This window comes from Bos indicus x Bos taurus, chromosome 7, assembly GCF_003369695.1.
Source record: "Bos indicus x Bos taurus breed Angus x Brahman F1 hybrid chromosome 7, Bos_hybrid_MaternalHap_v2.0, whole genome shotgun sequence".
NCBI classification, from domain to species: Eukaryota; Metazoa; Chordata; class Mammalia; order Artiodactyla; family Bovidae; genus Bos; species Bos indicus x Bos taurus.
Genome location: NC_040082.1, coordinates 78944712 through 78968197, shown reverse-complemented (window position 1 = coordinate 78968197; position 23486 = coordinate 78944712). Strand labels below are relative to the sequence as shown.

The 23486-nt window shown below is 41.2% G+C and overlaps 1 protein-coding gene across 1 annotated transcript in view; it reads right to left on the bottom strand.

Annotated features, from left to right (window-relative positions):
- Positions 1-23486, bottom strand: part of LOC113895586 (zinc finger protein 474) — a 62900-nt gene that overhangs the window by 20278 nt on the left and 19136 nt on the right. Inside the window, exon 2 of the mRNA XM_027546962.1 lies at positions 12996-14240. Within this exon, the coding sequence (XP_027402763.1) occupies positions 12996-14027 (1032 nt within the window). The 5' untranslated portion in view covers positions 14028-14240. The remainder of the gene's footprint in view (positions 1-12995; positions 14241-23486) is intronic.

The window sequence follows — 23486 nt, the reverse complement described above, 5'->3', positions numbered from 1 at the left end:
GAGCTAAACTTAGTTAATTTGCATGAATGTGCCAGTGGCTAGACATGGTTTGCTCCATATCTAGGGGATCTTTGCATTTTAGCTGGGATTTCCTATGGAATCAGTGCTTTGAGTCAAAGGAATGAACCTCTGGCTCTGGAATTTAAGAAGTAGGGCAGGCACTTTAGAAAACAAGTAGGCAGCAATATATTAGTGATTGTCACACTGAAATGTCCCTGCTCTCTTTGATTATAAGCACTTAGGCAATTTGAACAGAGCTTGACAGGAGGCTAGAAACCTATCCATAGGCAAAAGAAGCCCCTCTGTGAAGGGAGGAGAGTCCAAGAGCACAAGAGCACCCAGTAACTGTGCACAACCCTCAAGTCATTTACTTGCTGGAGGATTTTTCACAGTGTTCCTCTTTCTGCTTGACAAAATGAACATAAAGAATTTGGGCCATAGCTTCTGTTTTAGATTTTCCACACTCCTTATCCCTTCTATTAGGCCAAATAATTGAAATGTTTGTGGTGAGTGCAGAAGACATATCATAGCATGCAGTAAGGTCAGATGGGGAAATAAGAGGGAAAGTTTTTCTTCCCTATACTTGAGGAAAAAAGAGCAAAACCTCTTAGAAATTCTTGTGTAAGACATGGAGAACAGAAGTATGGATGAGGGGTTGGGGATGGATTGGGAGACTGAGACTGGCATATATGCATACTATGTATAAAATAGATAACTGAGGACGGATTGTACAGCACGAAGACCTCTGCTCAATGTTCTGTGGTGAACTAAAGGGGAAGGAAAACCAAGGAAGAGGGGATGTATGTATACATATAGCTGATTCACTTTGCTGTATAGCAGAAATTAACACAATATTGTAAAGCAACTATGCTTGTTGAGGGCTCAGTCGCTCAGTAGTGTCTGACTCTCTGCGGCCCCATGCACGGTAGCCAGTCAAGCTCCTCTGTCCACGGGATTCTCCAGTCAAGAATACTAGACTGTGTTGCCATGCCCTCCTCCTGGGGATTGCCCCATCCCAGGGATAGAATCCGCAACTCTCATGTCTCCTGCATTGGCAGGTGGATTCTTTACCACTAGTGCCACTGGGAAAGCAACCATACTCCAATATAAAATAGAAAGAAATCCTTGTGTATATTCCAATATCAAAAATGTCCGACCAAGAGGCAGCTAACAATTACGAGGCACTTTCTAAGTGCCAGTCCCTGCAGTAAGCACTTAAGATGCTTTATCTTAATAGTTCTCACAATAATCCTCTGGATAAAATGCAGTATTCCCATTTTACAAACCAGGAGACTGAGGTACTGAGCTGTTAGTAAATGGTAGAGTTGCTTTTCACCCAGACATTAGGTCTTCAGGCTGCCTGCACTGCCACTGCGAAGCAAATAGGGACGTATTGACATGTGGTTGTTTGTCAGACATGATCCCGGGTTCTTTGCAGGTATTCTCATGTTTAACTCTGACTGTGTGGATCACAATAAACTGGACAATTCTTAAAGAGATGGGAATACCAGACTACCTGATCTGCCTCTTGAGAAATCTATATGCAGGTCAGGAAGCAACAGTTAGAACTGAACATGGAACAACAGACTGGTTCCAAATGGGAAAAGGAGTACACCAAGGCTGTATACTGGCACCCTGCTTATTTAACTTCTATGCAGAGTACATCATGAGAAATGCTGGGCTGGAAGAAGCACAAGCTGGAATCAAGATTTCTGGGAGAAATATCAATAACCTCAGATATGCAGATGACACCACCCTTATGGCAGAAAGGGAAGAAGAACTTAAAGAGCCTCTTGATGAAAGTGAAAGAGGAGAGTGAAAAAGTTGGCTTAAAGCTCAACATTCAGAAAACTAAGATCATGGCATCTGGTCTCATCACTTCATGGCAAATAGATGGGGAAACAGTGCAAACAGTGAGAGACTTTATTTTTCTGGGCTCCAAAATCATGCAGATGGTGACTGCAGCCATGAAAATAAAAGACGCTTACTCCTTGGAAGGAAAGTTATGACCAACCTGGACAGCATATTAAAAAGCAGAGACATTAATTTGCCAACAAAGGTACATCTAGTCAAGGCTATGGTTTTTCCAGTAGTCATGTATGGATGTGAGAGTTGGACTATAAAGAAAGCTTAGCACAGAAGAATTGATGTGTTGAACTGTGGTGTTGAAAAAGACTCTTGAGAGTCCCTTGGACTGCAAGGAGATCCAACCAGTCCATCCTAAAGGAGATGAGTCCTGAGTGTTCATTGGAAGGACTGATGTTGAAGCTGAAATTCCAATACTTTGGCCACCTGATTCAAAGAGCTGACTCGTTGGAAAAAACTCTGATGCTGGGAAAGATTGAAGGCAGGAGGAGAAGGGGACGACAGGATGAGATGGTTGGATGGCATCACTGACTCAATGGACATGGGTTTGGGTGGAGTCTGGGAGTTGGTGATGAACAGGGAGGCCTGGCGTGCTGCGGTTTATGGGGTCACAAAGAGTCGGACATGACCAAGCGACTGAACTGAATCTCTTGCTGTGAGGAACTGAGGTAGGGAGAAATCATTTGTTCAGAGAGATGTGATTTCACTGTGCATTTGTCATCTGATTCCAGATCTGTTTGATTTCAGCAGCTTCTAGAAACATGAAGGGGAAGGTCATCTGTGGTCAGCTGACTATCATGCTCTGCATTATGGGTTCAAAGAGTCAGCCATTGTATGGGATTTGAGAGAAATCCACAAAATTCCTACTTCTGTTCTCTGGACTACCTCAAAAATTCATTCCTTTGGATTAAACTGCTTTGTCCCAGATCCTCTTTCAAAATGCAAATAGTCCTATGAGAGTTTTCTATGAAGGATTTTATCATATTTCCCCAACCCCCTGCCAACAATATCAAGGGACGGGGGTTGTGACGGGGAGAAGGGGATGCTGAAAGTGATGAAAGGGAAAGGAGATCCAGGTGACCCAAAGCCGTTCCCAAAGTCAGAACTTTGCCTGTGGCCATTTAAAACAATTTCAAGCAAACTGACTGAGCTTGAAAGTGTATAATCAAGTTTCCATTCCCCCCAGGCATGTCCTACATATGCAGAAAAAGTATCAATAGCATTTTACTATATAGGAGTAACTGTGTAGTTCAGTCTCAAACCTCAATAATTGCAGTTTGATTGTCTCAAAACCACTGGTATTTCACGTTTACTTCGAGTGTTTTCAAACAATTCTACCCAAATGTCACATCTGGAAGGATCGTTGTTTGAAATTAAATTGTTTTTGGAAATCACTGGATGCCACGTAAAGGAATTTTCCAATCCAGCCTGTCTATTGGCCAACTATTAAAGACTCTGCTACATGTGATCTGGGGATTTGTTTTGCTCCTTTTAACAATAAGAAAGACTTGGCCATTCACTTGGAAATGCTGTTAACATTAGAGGATTTTCATGTACCTGATTTTTAAAAACAAACTATTGGTATTTTGAATATATGCTTGGCATTTTAGTTATTTACTTGCTAGTCCTGAGATAACAAAGGCTGAAAAACAGAAGTCAAAGAATGAAATCCAAATGAAAGTGTCTGTTTATGAAAGGAATACAGTTTCTTAGCTAAGGTTTTTCCTTTTCTTTTTTCTTTTCACATTTGAGATGAAAGTTTTTGTTTTTTCTGATCCCTTGGAAAGCTATTGGTTGGAAAGTGAGGTGTTTTTGGTATGGATTCAACCTCTTGGCAAATTCTGGTAAGAACAACTTTCCCTGAATAAAATGGGTGTGGCCCTGGTGTGTGTTCCTGTGCTCTTTAGTTTGGCTCCAGGCCTGACCTTCATATTCAGATAGCTTCCGGGTCACGGGTAAAATGAAGCAATGGGGGAAGACAGGAAAAACCTAATAATTGTGGCAGGCACTCAGTTTTTCCAGCTTCTAGAGAGAAAAAAAAAAAAAGGACAGCAGGGGCACTATGTGACCTGGAACATGGGAGCAGGGCCTGCTTTGATACAGCTTGTATACTAGAGGGCCCCCAGCTCTGGGAAAGGCCCAGGAAAGAAGTTTTCCAATGAAAAGAAGAAAAATTTCATCTTGGATATAAGACAGAAAGGATTCTATCCTTAAGAAACAATTTTGTTATTTGTTTGTCATCTTCTCCTTTCTTATCAGAGTTTTTGGTTCCCATTTTTCCCTTTCCTCTCTCTTCCCTCAACCTCTGATTTCCTGAAGCTTTAGTTTGGGACAAGTGATCTCTCTGTTTTTACCTTCTCTGCTTAAACAAAGGTAGATGTGAAAGCTGCTTAGGGACTTTTAATGACAGGATCATGGCATCAGAGTTGATGCTTGGAGTAGGATTATTGGAAATTTGTTGAGACCCTTCTTTAATTTGCAGGACCTCTTTTTCCCTATAGGGCTTCCCTGGTAGCTTAGTGGTAAAGAATCTGCCTGCCAATGCAAGAGACACAGGTTTGATACCTATGTTGGGAAGATGCTCTGGAGAAGGAGATGGCAACCCACTCCAGTAACTCTTGCCTGGGAAATCCCATGGACAGAAGAGCATGGCAGGCTATAGTCCATGAAGTCACAAAAGAGTCAGACATGACTTAGTGACTAAACAATAAAGCTTCTCTGCCTATAAGACCCTCAGAGAGGTAAAGATGTGAAAAAGGCAATGGAATGTAAGAAGGAGATGAGTTACAGAATAAAAAGGGAAAGTAAAAGAATTAGCCTTATGTCAAATTCTGTCAATGATCTCGCTCTTCATAAAGTTGCATTTGTCCTCACATCTAGCAGTGAGGGCCTGTTCATAGGACAATTGCCTCCATTTCAATGGGACTTTTTCAAGGTTGTGTCACACTGTTTTTGGTGGAGTTCTAAGAATTTGGGGAGAGATTTTAATTGTTGACCTTGGAATGTGGATTTCTAAGAACTATGTATATCTGTTCAGTCATTACGTAAAGGTTTCCTAAGCATCTATCACTAGAAAATGTGGATGTGTGTGTTTGGGACTGGAAGAAGAGAGATGAGGGTAACATGGAGAGGAGGCTTAGGAAGGCACATGAAATTGTTTAAGCTAGATAAATTCCTTGAGAGTACAGTATATGGTAGTTCTGTTCATTTTAGGCTTTAAATAATATTTGAACTTGTAATATGTATCCTCTCCTTTCACAGAGGTTACAATCGGTATTTTTATTTTCAGAGAAGCAGAAAGATACATACTGGAGCAGAAAGGTGCCTACTGGAGCACCAAGGCAGGACCATCTATTGTTGCGTTCATCTTTGGGCTCTGAGAGAGGTAGCTATTATGGTCTCTCTATGGATATATGATATATAATTATAATTTGAGGCTTACTTTTAGAAATGAATATGTTTGGCAGAAACCAAAACAATTCTGTAAAGCAATTATCCTTCAATTAAAAAATAAATATAATAAAAAATAAAATTAAATTTAAAAAATGAATATGTTAAGAGTATAATTTGTATAGGTGAGTATTGTTTTCCAATTTCTATGTCAGGAAGCTATATATCAACTTTCATTGATGATGCTGTTGCTCTAAAATGTGTAACTCTCACCCTCAACACATATTTCACACACACTATATACACACGTAAGAGTCCTTTGGTTTGGCTTTGAGAGCCATTAGTGCAGAAAAGAATGGTCTTGTTACCTTAAAGTTGTGCTTAGTTCACCTGAGAGCCGTGGGATCCTAGAATGCTGCCCTGATACGCAGGCATGGTTGGCACCAAGAAAAGATGAGGAAATGGCATGTGGAGCTGGTTATTAGTGGCCCAGCTGGCAGCATCATCAAGGGGTGGTTTGTGAGGTTGAGCCTAGTTTTCATGACATCAGCACTGATGAGTCTGAGTAGGTGAACTAGGGTCACTGAAGATGAATATATGAGTAGGAACCACCAGAAGGATCACACTGAACTTTTTCCTACCACTTCCAAAGAGCTCCAAGTCATTCTTGTGTTTAGGAACCAGAGGCAAATGGTTCTAGGAGCCTTAGTCTTGATTTCAGAAACTTAGTTTAACCGAAGGCATGAACAGACAAAGGACTAAGATGACCCTTAAGATTCACTTTTCTCTCTCTCTTTATACATCTCTCCTCCTCATCTGATAGTCCTCATAAGCCTACTGGGTATTTCACTGAGAAAATATAAGCTAACAGACTGTAGCTTTGCACTCATTTGCATTCAACCTCCTCCTGAAATAGAGAAACATCCCCTGGTACTAAACCCCTCCACTTCACAGCATGGAACCCCAGTCCTGGTTCCCGTTGCTCCTTCAGGTTTTACATTTGCTCTTATCACTTCTCCTGCTTTTTTTTAACCTTCCTCTCTCTACTGGCTCCTTATCCAAAATAATCAAATATAGTCTACAAGCTCCCATCTTTTAAGGGAGCCTCTCTTAACCAAAAATCTCTATTTCTAGCCTACCTATTATTTCTCTCCCGATCCCTAAGCCAAATTTCTCAAAACATGTCCAATATCACCCATACACTCTGCAGCCCCCATCATGACTCTGAATGTGTTCTCTCCAAGTTTGTCAAACTAAATCCACATGGCCAAATCAAATAGATTTTCTGGCATTCACCTTTTTCCATCCTTCATCCTACCTCTGAATTGCGTACTGTTCCCCACACCCTTATTCTCCACATTTTCTCCTGTCACAGTGCTCAGGGCACCATACTCTCAAGTCATTTATCCAGCATTTCCAGTCAGTCATTCTCCAGCTTCTTCTTCTCTAACCCCTAAATACTGTGATGCTTCAGGGTGAGTCCTGGGTTGATTTTTCGAGTCCTACACTCATTCTGATGACTTTAAATATATATTAACCATGCACAAATATATTTCCCAGCCCAATTCCTCTTTTGAGATTCAAACTTATATATTTAGCCTGACTTATCTAGTTAGATGTCTCACAAGCATTTTTTTGCCAGTCTTATAGAAATTTTATTTTCTATTTGGGAAGAAAAGAATAAAGTCTTATAGTTACAAATGACCATAACCAAGAATGATTTTCAATGAATGATATAGTATAAATAGATCTCCATCTGCTTGCACTGTCTTAAGATATTATCTTGGCTCAAATCTTCCTCTGTCAATGTCTGTTGTGTTTAATAACTTAAGACATATACAGTCATCACAAATAAAACTGTCCTTCTACTGCTCACTGGTTACACATATGTTCTGTGCTTACCCAATCCCACCCACTGTAGAAATTTCACCATTCTTTCAGATCTATTTAAAATGTCTCTCACAAGTGTTGTGAACTCAGTTATGTCCAGAATGGAACAATTGGTCTTCATCCACAACAGCCTGTTTCTTAAGTTTTTCCCATCTTAGAAAGTGATAGAACTGGTACAGTTGCTCAGTTTAGAAATCTGGGAGTCATCCTCAACCCTCTTCCTTACTCTTCCACACCCTTCCACATCCCAACTATTACCAGGTTCTGCCCACTGTCCCTTTTTTTCTGTCTCTGATACCAACACCCTAGGCTAGGCTTTCATTCACTTTCACCTGGATTCCTGCAACAGCCAAATAACGGGTGTCCCTATGTCCACTGGGCAACTGTGCTGTTTCCACAGCTTTATCATGTGTACCTGCCCCTTCCTTCATTCGATTCTAACTACTTGTGGACTTTTTAGTTCCATTTTAAGATCTTTCTTACCTCAAGGCCTTCACACAGAATGTCTCCTCCTTCTGCCCTTCTCTTCCCCCAACATCCTCTTGGCTAATGTTTTCACACCTTCCATGTCTCAGCTGAAATGTCACTTCCTCCCAGAGGTTTTCTCTAACCAAGAACCTGAATGTCCACCTCCCACCATTAGACACTGTCACATTACAACTTGAAATTTTATATTTATTTTTATTTACTTCACGTCATTTCCTCCATATGGCTAAAAACCAGAAGATCAAGAACTGTGTCTTTTTAATGATTCTACATTTAGTACTTAGTGCAAAGTAAGTGAAGTCGTTTAGTCATGTCCAATTCTTTGCGACCCAATGGACTGTAGCCCACCAGGCTCCACTGTCCAGGATTTTCCAGGCAAGAGTACTGGAGTGGGTTGCCATTTCCTTCTCCAGGGGATCTTCCCGACCCAGGGATCAAACCCAGATCTCTCACATTGCAGGCAGATGCTTTACCATCTGAGCCACTATGGAAGCTCAAGAATGCCTAACTAGAATGATCTGTTGAACGAACAAACTTTGGTCCTCTTAACCCTGCTTAACTAACACTCATAAGCCTGGCAGCATAGCCCTACCCTTTTTGTATAACACATATGCTTCTCTCTTTAGCAACATAAAAAGGTGTGGGTCTCTGGAGTTAGACACATCTGGCTCTGACACCCACAAGTGAACCCACTGTGTGACTCTGGGTTAGGTGCTTAACCTCAGTTTTTCCACTTGGAAAGTAGGGAGATAGTATCTGTCTTATAGTAATATTATGAAGATTAAAATGAGGACATGGACATAAAGCACTGGCCATAGATGCATTCAGTACAGGTTATCTCCCTGTATTGCATGCCTCCTAATAAGCTCCAAACACTTTTTACCTGGGTTGGGAAGTTGGCACCCACTCCTGTGTTCTTGCCTGGAAAATTCCATGGACAGAGGAACCTGGCGGGCTACCGTCCACGGGGTCACCAAGAGTTGGACACTACTGAGCGACTAAGCACAGAGCACAAGCACTTTTTACCACACACACACCTTAACAGTGTTTCACGACGTGAGCCCATTCACTCTGCCCTTCTGAGTCTTTCTGAGTCTCTGATTGTGACCTTCTAACTAGGAGGTTTGCTTTTGGAGAATGAGATACTTAGCAATGGAACAGCACTGATGATATTAAACCAAATACATAATGGTAGTCCTAAATAAATGGAATTTGTATTATAAGGGCACATTCTCAAATATATTTGGAGGTAACACAAAGAGAAAGGCAGTAAATAATATTTTTGAGTGTAGAAGGCATTACTCTAAAAGAAAACACCAGATGGCAGCACCAGATGCTAGAGATGTGCCTTATGGGATTGTAGCTCAGAACTCTAGGATGCTGCTGCTGCTGCTGTTGCTAAGTCACTTCAGTTGTGTCCGACTGTGCAACTCCATAGATGGCAGCCCACCAGGCTCCCCCATCCCTGGGATTCTCTAGGCAAGAATACTGGAGTGGGTTGCCATTTCCTTCTCCAATGCATGAAAGTGAAAAGTGAAAGTGAAGTATAGCTTAAAACTACATTCAGAGAGACAAACCTTTGTTAAAAAAAGAAAAAGACAGATCTCCCTGAAGAAAAATAATGCCTATTTTATAACATAGTATCAGATTTTTAGAAATAGTGTTTCACATGTTATCATCAAAATACTAAGAAAATAATCCCAAGCATTATGTAATTAATAAAAGATAGTTAAACAAAGCGTTCATTCTGGGTTGTAGTTATACTTAATTAACTGTCAATCTGTGTTTCAGTTAGCCAGAAAGGCCTTAAGTTAAAGACTGAAATACTATCAGCTTATGGAAAAGGGCAAACTTTTTCCCAAATATTAAAGGCAAATATTAAAATGTGTTCACTCATATTAAAATAAGGGTCAATAGTGACCTCCATTCTTACACTTCCAGCATCACTTAGGACACTGCTTGCTAAAATAGAAATCAAAGGATCACATTAAGCTCCAAATTAAACTTTAAACTGATAATCTCTAGTTTCCCACATTATGCATCAAATTTCACCTGCAAGTAACATGACTTTTAAAATCTTGCTAAACTGGATATTGCTTGCTCAGGCTTTCCTTCTTCTAGAGGGAAAAGGGGGAGTGCGGTGCTGCTCTGAAATCACGTAACAGTAGAACAAACCCTTTTAAATAAAAATCCGCTTTGTGGATGTCATTCTTCTTTCATACTGCTTGGGGTCTTTCACAATGTCACTGTGAAATCAGAGAGAGTGAATTCAGTCTTAGATTTTGGATGACAAGCAATGGGACAAGTTCAAACCCATCCCGTGGTGAGCGGCAAAGCAGAGCTGGTGCAGAATGCCCATTGATGACTTGGGTTGGGGGGATTGTCTTAGGGATCTCGGCATTGTTTCTTTGTTTAGATTTGACTGAAGGGTAACAGGAGCATTTGTCATCAGAGAACGGAGCCAGTCTATGCAGGAGGAACACTCTGAGCGGAGGGTAACTCACTCTGCCAGCGACACAGTCATTGTTGCCCAACTGCAGTGAACTGTTTCCAAGTTCTGTGGTCATAATTCTGAAAATGTTTTTCTCACCTGAGTTCGCTTCGAGATTGAGCCCCCTGAAAACACTGGGCAAGGTCGCTGATTCTAACATGAGTTCAGATCAAGGATTCTAGGGGGAAATTGTTCTAACTGGCATAAGGGAAAAGGAAGCAAACATCTGAACTGAAAAAACCGTGCGTGTGTCTCACAGTCAGCCAAAAGTCGGCCGCCACAGGCAGACAAAATTCTGAAATCCAATAATGCACAGGGCGTTTTCTTTATGGAAATGAACGATTCACTGCACTATCTAAATCTTACATAATACAAAGAAAAGAAAAACAGCAATAGACAGAGTCTAATAACAACTGCAACAGAAAACTACGTTCCCCAGGAGAGGCTTTCTGCCGAAAGCGCAACGCAGTGGCAAATGTCTTTTCAAGGGAAGGAATAAAGTCTGTTGGTTCAAGAGGTCTTATTCCTCTTGGAAGCCTAGGAGTTTTCTCCATTTTAATGAACCCTAGCTTGCTCCAGATCTGGCAGCTGAAGGGACCCTAGGTTGGATGACCTTACCATGCCCTCCACTAAAGCCTGTGTGGTCCCCAAACAGGCCAAGGCACATCTGACGGTGGTGGGTGCCAGTTCCTCACTGACACGTGCCTTTTCAGCTCAGGAGCAGAGTTGGCTGTGCTCTGACATAGCTGTCGTGTCCTCTTGATGCCTTTGTTTTGACGGACTCCCTCTGATCTAAACGTGAAAGTCACTGACAGCCATCACTGGCCTCCTGTCCTGACAGTCTCCTCTCCAGATGACTCAGTGAGTCAGGAGGTGTCCTCCTGTGAAGCCGGAGGCCCCGGCCAGCCTCTTTTAGCAGTTGTGACTGAGAACATGCTATGCTCAGCCTGCTGGCTCCACTCTTGGAAGCACAAAGTCTGGGTTACAACAACAAGCATGAGCATTCTGACCACACTCTTCCCTATCTCAAGTTCTGTAACGAGAACATTTAAAGAAAATGCATACAATCAGGAAACAGTGCTGAATGTCAGAACACTAACGGGAGTTCTTGATTTGTGCCTCTAAGACATGGATTCTTTTGCTCGCTGAATCCAGACCCCACACGTTTTGGAAGAAAAGCAACAGCCAAAAGATGAGAAAAACAGTTCATGTTTATGAGACCAGCCTGAAGCCCATGCCACACTTACGAGTTTGGGTTTTCATTCGGCAAAGAAACTAGCTGTTCTTTCTTCAAGTTCATCGGAAAATATGCCCATTAGTCTGACTCTTCGGCTTTAGGATCATTGTTTTGGAATCTCTAAGCCAGCAAGTGAAAGATCATTTCATTTTAAACATGGAAGTTTGGAAAAAGTACCTGACTTTTGCCCAAGTAATGCAATAAAAAAATAAAAAAGTAATGAAGAACAACTGGATTAAAAATAAAAGATGTCTTCCCACCCCCCAATCAGTCTGGTTTAACTGTTTACATTAGCTTGGGTTACTTTGCTTCTGCTGCTGCTAAGTCGCTTCAGTCGTGTCCGACTCTGTGTGACCCCAGAGATGGCAGCCCATGAGGCCCACCCCCCCGCCCCCGTCCCTGGGATTCTCCAGGCAAGAACACTGGAGTGAGTTGCCATTTCCTTTTCCAATGCATGAAAGTGAAAAGTGAAAGTGAAGTTGCTCAGTCGTGTCCGACTCTTCACGACCCCATGGACTGCAGCCTTCCAGGCTCCTCCATCCATGGGATTTTCCAGGCAAGAGTGCTGGAGTGGGGTGCCATTGCCTTCTCCGTTGGGTTACCTTAGTTTCCTGAAAATAGTTCACTTAAAGGACCTCTACAGGTGGGGCGTTTCAAGCAGCAAGTCATAGAGAAAAGACCTTGACCTCCTCCTATCTCTCATGATTTGATGTTCTGTAAAGTGTGACACGTGGCAGGACAACCACTATCCTGGCTTCACGGCAGAATGAAGCACATGGACCACACTTTATCTTGCAGGTAGCCACCCTCATAAGCAACCTTCCCCAATCCTGGTTGATGATGAAATTTCAGGTCAAGACCCAGTGACACTTCACTATATAGGCTGGGGACCCCTAGGGTCATGCTTATTTACAACTGCCCAAATCAGGGGTCACAGCCTGGTGTCTGACCCAAACATGGGGTACAGAGCAGCAGCAGGAACTGAGTATTTCCCAGATCCATGAACACACCTAGGTGACTCTCGGTCTGTGTGGGAGTTAATTCCCCATATACTATAGCCATGTAAGCATTAAAAGAAAACATGCTGCACTTTAGAGCGTGTTTAGTTCTACAAGTGCTCCAGTGTTTAATTACTGCTAAAGTCATTTGGGGTTTTTGACACAGATTCTATTTTAGTACGATAAACTCAGCATAACCCAGTGTTGCCAAAAGTGAATTCCTAAGGTAGATTACTAAAATAAACCAGTAATAAATATTGGCTGTTGGACTGGGAATTATATCTCTGTAATGTAGACACAGCATTACTGACTCATTTTCAAATAACAATCTCTCCCAAGGATTATTGGTATGAGGGATTCAGAGAAGAAAGAAGTCCATCTCTCTTTTAGGCAGCAGAATGAAAGAGGACCAGGGACCCACTGGGCAAGGATGTTTTTATATCTGCTGTGCCAATGGAGATATAGCCCCAGAGTCCAAGAGGGGGTCAACTTAGGTTTCACTGAGGCAGAAATGGGCATTGAAAGAACACCATCCTAGGGGATGAGGCAGCTGATTCTGGGGGCATTTTTCTCTCATTCCCCTGGAGGTAGAATGTATCCCCAGGCTACCCGATGCATATCATGTGGCACAAATTACCTTATCAGTCACAGGGGGTGCTGCCATGTTCCTCTGAGGCTTGGGATTAGTGGACTCTTTCAGGCCACCTCTACTCCCTAATGTCAAATCCTGAACTTTTGGCCCACTAGGTTGAGCTTTACAACTTCTCTGGTGTACTGGAAGGCGGTCGGGGGCAAAGGTCTGACTACAGTTTGGGCAGGACACGAGCTGGCCTTGACGTGGCCCTGCATGTTTGGGCTGTCCAGTGAGAAGGGGCTGAGGCTTCTGTGGGAGTGGCTGGCGGAACTCCCTGGGGAGTCGGTCATTCTCTACTTTCCACTTTTCCAGGCATTTGGGCTCATGGATAGGAAGGGACAGGGTACCAAATTCCCTCCCACAGATGTAGCAGATGACAGTCCTTGGTCGGGTTGTGATGCCACTGGAAACTTTCTTGAGACCGGCAAGATCATCAGATCTGTCCAGGCTTGGTGCCCTGGGCCCCTCAACCTTCTGCTTGCAGCTTCTCTGATGAACAAGAAGCCGGTCTGGCAAGAATGTGCGGCCACAGGTCTCACAGGGCAGCAGCTGAGCCTGGGAACTCTGGAAGGCGGCCTCATTCGCTGCCTGAAGACTGTAGGACCCACTTCCGCTGAAAGGAGGTGGTTTGGAAGGTTCTGGCCTCCTCAGGTGCTTGGGCAACTTGCTGTTTTCAACACGCCACTTCTCCAGGCACTGGGGTTCGTGAATGCCAAGGGATTGGGACCCAAATTCTCGGCCACAGATATAGCATACCCGGAACCCGGGCCTGCGGGATGGGATCACGGGGGGCCTGGGCTGACTTCCAGACATAATCCTCCTACTGGACTGCTTTGAGAGAATTACAGTTCCAGGTCTGTTTTTCCGAGGGTTCGTCTTTATTTTTTCACCCCGATTGTCACGCTCTATTTCTGGCAAGAAGCTAGAATGGGACTCACCAAATAGAACAGCTTGGTTTATAAGAAAGGTGGGCTCTTTGGAATGGTGGAAAGACTGTTGCAATGTGGAAACCCTTTTCTCCTCTTCTCTTTCCATTAACAAAGAAGGCTTTCTCTAAGGCTTGCTCTGATTTCAGGCCAGACGCATTTTGGGCTTCTGCTTAGAGTGAAGGTTAGTCAGGTTGGCTGTCTTGGGGTTCCACATCGTAGCCAGTACCTTAGACCCAAAGACTGTGACTCAGAGCTTCATTGCAGGGTAGCAGTCTGGAATGCTGGAAAGTCCCCATGAAACCTCAGATGCCTCCAAGATCTGCAGGGGAAATATAAATCAACAAGTTATTGCATACACACACATTCACACACACACATTCACGTGCGCACACACACATATTTTAAGCTGATAAAGAGCAGTGATTTTTTTGACTGAGCATCCTCTTTGGCTATCATAATAACTACACATAGGATTTGTTCAGTAAATGTTGGAATAAATATGAAAAACATTTCTGTTATGAACAGCACTGTTACCGTATCAAACGTTCGATACTGCAAAGGAAGATGGACAATTATTGCACATCTCGACACATATGGTATGAACCAAGAGGCATGGTAGTGAGATCATGCAGGAGAGAACCGAGGCTTCTGAAAACTAGATTAATGAAACTGCGGATCAAGTACAAAAGACGTTCCATTACCTTAGGGATTCTTTTTAGTGCCATGGATCCCTTTGTCAGTTCTTTGAAGCCTATGGACCTCTTCCCAGAATAATAATTTTAAAAGAAAAATATAAAATTCTTACTAGTACAAGTGAAATGAATTTTATTGAAATAATTTATCAAATATTTTTAGTTGTGATTTCTCTTTTACTTGAGCTATAGTCACAGGCCAGACTTTTTGAGTGTCCATGAGTCTAAGATTAAGAACCAGCAGAAGTAATTAAAGCTTGAACAGGAAGATTATCAGGAAGCCTTCAGAGTGAGTTAAGCTTCTTGTAACCTACCAGGTATCCACTCTTCTTTATTATGGGACTGGAGTATTAATAAATTATGGCTGTAATTGTCAAGCCAAGAATGCAACCTTGGGCTCTATTCTTCCTGGTGGTCTGTCTGTACACCTTCCCTAGGATGAAGATGCTCAGACTTCAGTTGATGTTCCTTTAACAGATGTTGTATTCATGTTCTTGTTTTATACAGATATATCTTCTTATAGACATCAATCTACTTGTCAAACTATCTTTTTTTTAAATAAACACATGGCCAGCAATTTTCCTAAACTAGAAGAAAGGGCTGATAAGATCTCATTACAGTCAGAAGCCAAAGGAGTTTTTACCTTGGGGAAAGGCATGAGTCAGTTTTATCCCGGTCTACAACCCAGCTCAAGAAAGATTATCTTCAAAAGTCTTAGGACCTTCTTCATTTCCTGAAGGATGACCTCACTCTGGATTAGGGGTTCTTTAGCATTGGCTCCCATTCACAGAGGGAGCGGCACCTGATCTGAAGCTAGACCCAACAGCCCACGGCAGGCACTTGAGTTCAAGCGCACCAAGGACAGCTGTGCTGGTTGTATCAGAACACTGTTCAGGCACTGCGGTTGACAAGGGACAAAAAGCTGTGAGATCTGCACTCAGTTCCTGCATTTTGGTGCCAAGAGAAGTGTGAATCTTTGCAATTAAGGCTATCAAATCAGCTCTGGCACAGAAAAGGAAGTTATTCTTCATTTTGACAGATCCTAAGACAGTGATATTAACACATGTGACATAAGAATGTGCTGGCCCCAAACAGAATGACCAACACAGAAAATGAGGCTTGGAGAAACAAAATTTATCACTTGATCATCACCATCCAAAAGAGAAAGTGGCTCTAGAGAACACAAAGAATCCAGTAAAATTATTTCATTAGATTTTAAACAGCACATGGGTAAAATAATCCCCCAAACCATTCTGCTTTGTTGGTTCTGATTTATTATTAATCAAGGACTTCCTGTTTTAGTTTCCCATTTTCCTTGATACCAAGAAGTTGCAGATAGCAAAAGTATTTAAGGAGACCAATAGGAAAAATTACTGCAATCAAATAAACTAAACTTGTGAAACTTCCCTAAACTTGCTTACAATCTTCCCTCTTCACCACGCTGCTCCCCGCAGATGAGAATTCTGAGAAAGCCCCATGACTTGCCCCAATAATTCGTCCATCTCTTTTATGTTAAAGATAACTAATATTTATTTAATGCTAACTATGCATCAGCCATTGTACTAATTTTTATGTACATAATTATAGTTAATTCTCAAATGATTATCAGACAGGTATTATTATTTTAATTTTTACAAATGAATAAACTATGACTCAGAAAAGACAAGTAACTTGCCCAAGACAGTCAGTTTCTAAATGACAGAACTGGGAATCAATTCCAGCTCTCTTTGGCTTCAGTCCTTGACTCTTTCCATTATTCATTCTGTCTAAAATTCCACCGACAGAGCTTCTTAAGTTTTTATCCCTATTTTAATGTACAATTCATATGCCCCATGGGTTTATGAAGGTAACTAAGCTCTCACCCGCTTTTATGCTCCCCTTTAGAAGAAGGAAGGGGTGAGAGAGAGGAGGGGAATAGGGCACAGAAGAAGAGAAATCTTTGAGATGGAAAAAGCAGGTGAGAAATCAGGGTTACTGAAGGAAGACAGCGTTTCTCCTTAAAGCAACAGGGATCATTTTATTTTGCTGTGAATAATTTTCTAGAAGAAGTTATTCTCTGTATGATGTGCAAAACATACCCTTTCCTGATCTCATCAGTATCCTTAAGAAAAATCTGTACTACTAGCCACAGAGGGTGGGTGAGGGGAATTGGGGTGCAATAGTGGGTGCAGAGTGAAAGTGAAGGCTGCCCAAAGAGGTCAGATTGGCATTCAGTCTGCAGCCCTGTCGCTACTTTGATTAGGGATGGATCTTTATGCATGAAGGCATTCACGCATTTTCTCTGCAGCAAAAAATGACAAAGAATCATAACATTGCCATTGAATCTTCATCTTTTCTTTTTTAATCATCCTCATTCCTCCTTCAATGTCCTCCTGAAAACTGTCTTATTGTGATTAAAGGTATCAATGTATGGAAAAAGAGGTAGCTAGGACCAAGTGAAATTTGGGGAGACTGAGGTGTTTACTAGAAAAATTTATGATATTTCTGTCAATGATTCTGCTAAGGCAATGCGACAAGGCACAGCATGGTCAGTTGCTCTATCCTATAAGTTCTAAAAGTGAAAGTGCTAGAAAATACTAACTACATATACTTAAATCACTTAAGAATTTGGCCTGTCACCCAGACACATTGTAAAGCAACGTTGCTAGTTTATAAAGAGAACCACTTTGCAAAGCCAGCCAATTTCACCCCAAGCATCCATGAAGAAATATTCACTCCAGTTGGCCTGAATTATTCATTTTGACCATATTTGCACATAGGCCATTTAAAGAATGTCTTGGAAGGCATCATGTTTTATCAATATGATGCCATTTTTCCATGCCCTTTGGACTTCATGGGAAGGGCGAGACAAACTCACGAGGATGAATATAATAACCATGAAAATCCAAAAACTATCTTAGCATTAGGGGGAATTTCTCTAAAAGAGAGGGGAAAGAACACAAGTAGAAGTATGTGGTCTTCTAAAAAATAATTTAGTTCTTTAAATTATATGGTGATACATGACCCCTTCTAAAAAATAATTTAGTTCTTTGAATTATATGGTGATACATGATCCCTTCTCCGCTAGTATAGAATCCAAATCCTTTAAACGGACAGATGAATAAAAATGAATAAATAAGAAAGGTAGACTTGGGTTTTATGCTGCCTCTGAGAAAAATTATAAAATAGAGAAAGTTTGTCTTCCATGTCCTCCTTTGACCCCATTCAGTAGCCTCCCCTGCTCAGTACCCTCATATACACTCTAGTCTTCTTACTGATGAAATCTTGCTTTCAAAACAGAGCTGATACACTAAGGCTTACAATTGATGAGGTAATATCCCTCCCAGAGTCTGGCAGAGATGGCTAGTTTCCTGTTAATAGTTATTCTGCCCGAACTCCCTCAAGTTAATAGAGCCCCACTTTCTAGCTGGCACATGATTTCCTAGCCAAAAGTCTACAGGCTTCTTGGTAGCTAGTGGAAGTACTGTGTGGCACTTGGAAAAACTCTTCTTGAAAAGTAGGGGACCAATCTACTCCTCTTCTTTTCCTTCGTTCTGATGACTGATGGCTGGAGCTCTAGCAGCCATCTTGGGGCAGATTATATTCATGTAACACTTAACATGACAGAGTAGAGATATGGATGAATTTGGGTCCTTGACAATGCTACAGCTATCTTAGAAACTCTGGAGTGACTTCCTTGGGCTTTATTTACATAAGAGAAATAAATGTTTTTTGGTGGGTTTTTTTTTTTTTTGTATTTTAGTCACTTTTTAAAAGAGTCTTTAACTCATATGAAAACCTAATACTAATTGAGTTATAGTTTAATAGTTAACATGGAGCTAGGCACAAAATGAATTAAAACAGTGGTATTTCAAACTTCAAGATCTTTTTTTGATGAGAAAAAAAGTTGAAAGGGTTTATAGGGCAAAATTGACTTATTAAGTATATACTTTCCCCTAAAAATCAGAAATGAAAAAGCTTAGAACTGTAAATACTGAGCCACTGGTTCTTAAGAAACTGATTCACGATACTTTTTCAGAATTATTTTTTTAGAAAAAAATTAATGACATTTACCTCAGGAGAACAGAACCTTATTTTCCCCATGAGCTTTTGAAAGACTGAGAAGGCATCATTGTTGTGCCAGCTGTTAATGCACTGTCTCTGTATTCCATACTCTCTCTTCTATATCCAGCTTTGTGATGCTGGCACTGGGACACCGCACGCCCCATTTCTGCTTAGCCAGTCAGCTCTGCATTATGATTTACTAATACCAGTACTGGAGGGAAAAGGTGAGGTTAGAGGAGAGAGAAGACTTGCATCTTTTTAAAGGGTTTCCTGTCTGCTTTTGTTCCTGTATTATCCCAGCAATACTTCTTTATCCCAGCAAAAGCAGTTCTTTCCTGAAGCAGCACCTGAAACCAGTTTACAGTTTTTCCAATATTTGCAAATCAAACTGAATTTCCCCTCCCCCACCAGGCAGCACCATCAGCCAGTCTGTTCTTCCTCTGTGGAAATAAGATTTTTGGCTCCCTAAGGCGCTTCTTCTAAATTTCTAAGTCCTAATAATTCAAACCTCTTCCCTTTGTCCTTCAGCACTAGGAATGGTAGGTAGCTGCTGCTTCCCTTCTATAGCAGTGTTTTTTTTTTTTTTTTTTTTTTTTAACTCTGCTAGTTACCTAGGTAACAACTTCATTCCTGGTCAACAATTCTTTATATTAAATTCTCTCTGTTTAAATGACTAGTATGGTTTCTGTCTCCTGACAGATACAACTACTCTTAGAATATAAGTAATAAAAATCTGTGATGTTCAAGCTTCATATTAGCTTACTATTGCAATAAATATAAACTAATTATTTCATAGTGTCTCAGAAACCATGATGCTTAATATTCAACTCTCAACTCATTCAGACCACTGAAAACATACCTGTATAATGTTTACATAACCACTAGCTTCCAAAAGCTAGAAAATGTTGTTCCTCCATTTGTGATCAACTGAATAAAATCATAAGGGGAAATCTGCCATTTTAAGCATATTTGTGCTTTTCTTAAGTTTATATTATACTTTTCCTCCACTGACTACCTAGCCATGAGGCCCCCACTGCCATAGAGGGATTTACAGAGTATATCAATCCCAGTCATAGATCAAGGATGACTGAGAAGTGTTGAGGGGAGATCAATAACTTTTCAGTCTGGCTGGTTCCCTACACTCCCTTCTGGATGAAGCACCTGGGCCAGCGGCATTTGCAGTTCCCAGTAATTTTGATGTACGTGGACAGCAACTGGGAACTGGAGGTGGTATGGTTTGGGAAAGACAGGAGCAGTGTCTGAAAGGTAAAAAATGGAAACACTTTCAGAAAAGCCATTTAGTCTGAGGCATGATTTTGATGGAATCTGGCTGTCCATATTGATATTCCCAGGCTGATTTTGAATAATTAATGAAAAATTTCCCCTTCCTTGTCTCTCCTTCACTATGAAGAACTTTAAACCAAGATATAAGTTCTTTCACTTTTATTCCATCTAATTGTCAGGTGTAACCATAGTCTATGGTGTTAGGAAAGCTATGAAAACCAAAAATGGGAGAAATGCATTCTTTATGCCTCTAAGTAGAAACTTCTGCAAAGACATTTTATGTTAAGGCTCATAATACCACCCCATGAAAGCTATTGTTAGACCAAGCCTGCAATTTTCACTCTATATTGAGTATTCAAATCACAGAGTACTCAAGAGTCATAAATGCCACACAGGTATGACCGTGTAATTGCAATATTGACATTTGGAGTGGTGGAGAACTGGTTCTGGAAACCACCAGGACAGTTGCATTAGAGGCCTATACTGTACAGAAATTCAAAGGCTAGACAGTGGGAGAGTCAGGCCACTGAATAACAAACAAATCCACATAACATTTTTTTCTGACACCTAGGATAGTTCTATCCCAATAACATAACTATTCCAATAGTTTTTTTCAAGACTTTAAAGAAATAGTTCATAGGCCAGATATGGCTCACAGATATGCTCTTTTTGGCCTGGATAGAGTTTAAAATGTTTGAGCTAGTTGCCATTATTTTAAAATTTACAAATGTCACACAAAATTGTTACTGGGAGTTTCTCTTGAAAAAGTGGAAGATCTGGCCTAGAGGCCATCTACCAGTGTGGCAACATTGCTGGGATACGGAGTAAGGTTGAAACTGTAGATCAGACAGCCAAGCTTTACTCTTGAAAAGTTGCTCATCAGCCGCTTGTTCAATTCACAATTCATGCTTGATTCTCAGACTCATTTCAGTTTGTGACCTTTTGTGATTCTCACTTTAACATGTCCCTTTCCTCCATTTTTCTTCTCAGCTGAATATCTGAAAATCATTTTAAGGAGCACTTGCTCTCAGAAAACTGAGAACCCAGCTGAAGTCTTTTCTAATGGAGATAATTACTAAAAACATGACATATTTATTGGTAAAAATTCAGAAGGGAAACTTCCTAGTAAAAATTGAATCAGGATGAAATACTTGGTTCAAGGAGGTAGGGAAATATCCAGGGCAAAAAAGAAAGAATCAGTGACCTGAGAAGGAATTTTCATACATTATTAAAGGGCCACAGGAAATGATGAACCTAGTTTTGGAAAGAAAAAAAAAAAATCAAGAAGCCTGTGTTTGGATCAACCACAAGGGAGATGATAAAAAAGGGGGAAAAAAGAAAGAAAGGAAAAAGAAAAACACAAACAGGCAAGAAATGTGTATGTGGAGACCATCTGAATTTCTTGGAAACATTCCCATAATTGTTTAGTTATTCATTGATATAATAAGAGCTACTCTTCTGCTTTAGACAGCAGCCCCTGATTTACCATTAAATGATTCCCCAGATGGAGAATGTTGGATATCTTAAGTTATTAGATACAGAAAGAATCAGTCAATAAGAAGAACCATAAGTAAGCTACTAATAATAAAGACTATTGTTGCCTTTCCAAGATTTGGGCTGGAAATACTTCCTAAGAGACTTATACTTCCTTGTAGGGATTTTAGAATTTGATGACTTTTTTCTTTCTGCCAAGTTGACCACTTCATCAAGTACCATCTACGTTAGTTTAAACTGAAAATGGTTAAGAACAGCACAGTAATTCCTTTTCAATAAAGAATGACATATTCAATATCCATGAAGTGTTTAAATCTGATCTATTGATAAAAACATGGAGGAGGGGGGAGAACTACGGATACTCTTGTTTTAGTATTAAATTTTAAAGAGACTTACAAATAGATTCATTGTTTACTAGTTCCCGTCATGTGATATGCTTGCACACAGTTCCCACTGCCTTCATGCTCTTGATTTACTGTCTCAGAGGGCTAACTCAGTGCAGTATCTTTGGCAAAGACTTCCAAGCCACAGTGTTAGTGTCAGAAGTACAGTCACTAGACTAGTGTCTCCAGGTTGAAACAAACACAACGAAGAATACAGCTGCCCTTGATGGGACATTCCTGGCCAAGACAGATGGGCCTCACAGTATCCCAGAGGAAACTTTTTTAACCACATCACCCTCTTACCCTCCAAAAGCCTCAAAGTTGTGCCTTAGCTCTACCCGCCTCCAGGAGGTCAGTGCCTCCCAAAGCCTGGCTAATGCTTAAATTGATCATCATTACCGTTCATTACAGACATCAACACCCTTTGTTAATAATGCTCTCTCCACCCAAAGCTGTTTCTGAGGAAAGTCACTGGGAAGGAAGTCAAAAACAGGGCAGAGCCCATAAGGCGGGCTGAGTTTCTGCTGTGTGTGAATGAATGCGCTTCTATTTTCTGATACGTGTAGCATGTCTTCTCTGGAGGTGACTCTGGAGACTGGGTCATTTAGGTACATCCACCAGCTGAAGACTGTTTCTGAATAGGGGCTTTTTGTTGCTCTGCTCCCTGCATCGCTCATCCTCCTATGTATACAGAAGTCATTAAAAAGCTATTGTTATTCATTTGACATCTCTGAGTGTTGTGAACAAGAAACTCTTTCACAGACCAGATGGTTTGAGCTTGTTGATGGGTAGAATCCTCCACTCCAACCTCTTATTGCCCAGGAAATCTTACCGAGCCGATCCCCGGCTGGAGAAAACCACTAAAAAGAGGCTGCTGGTGTCTACGAGAAATGTGTTCCTTCTCCGTGTCCCCAGAGCCCAGGCCAAACATAAAATGTGGTTGACAGCTCTTTACTTGCAAACGTTCTTAGCTTGTAGTTTAAATATTTTGCGGTTTCAAGTTTACTGAGAGCCTCCTTCCACCCCACGCCCAATAACTATCAAATAGCAAGGAAGTCAGTGAGAGTATCAACTGCTTTGTTCTCTTTTCCTTTAGTAAACAAAAAGAAGACCTGTATGTGTTTTAAGTTACACCTAGGATGGAAAGATTGGAATATTTGATTAAAATAATTCAATTTAAAATCAACTCTTTGAATGCTATTTTCTCCTCTTGCTTGTGTTTCTAGTGGGCTTTTTCTCCTTCCACTGCCTGTGCTTTCTCTTTGTTTCATTATTTCAAATGTTGGTCTGTCTCCACTTTAAGTCTAGAAAAACAACCCAATGGCATTAAGGACAAGGTGCCATCTGCAAGGGAGTGAAGGATGTGGCATCCTGTGGTTGACCCCACTGCTAATTTGCTCTAGACGGGTAAGACAACACAGACTGACTCAACACTAGTCAAGCATGTCTTACATTTCAACTCCACTATATTCTGGAGAAAACAGGATGAGAAGTGATAGGCCCCGCCTAATCACGCGAGTTCTCAAAAGTGGAGAACCTATCCATCTGGTGACAGAGACAGGACAATGGAAGGAAAAAGGGATGCAAGGAGCCATTGCTGATGCAAAAGTGGAGGACTGGGGCTATGTGTAAGCAATGTGGGTGGCTCTAGAAACTGGGGAGGGCAAG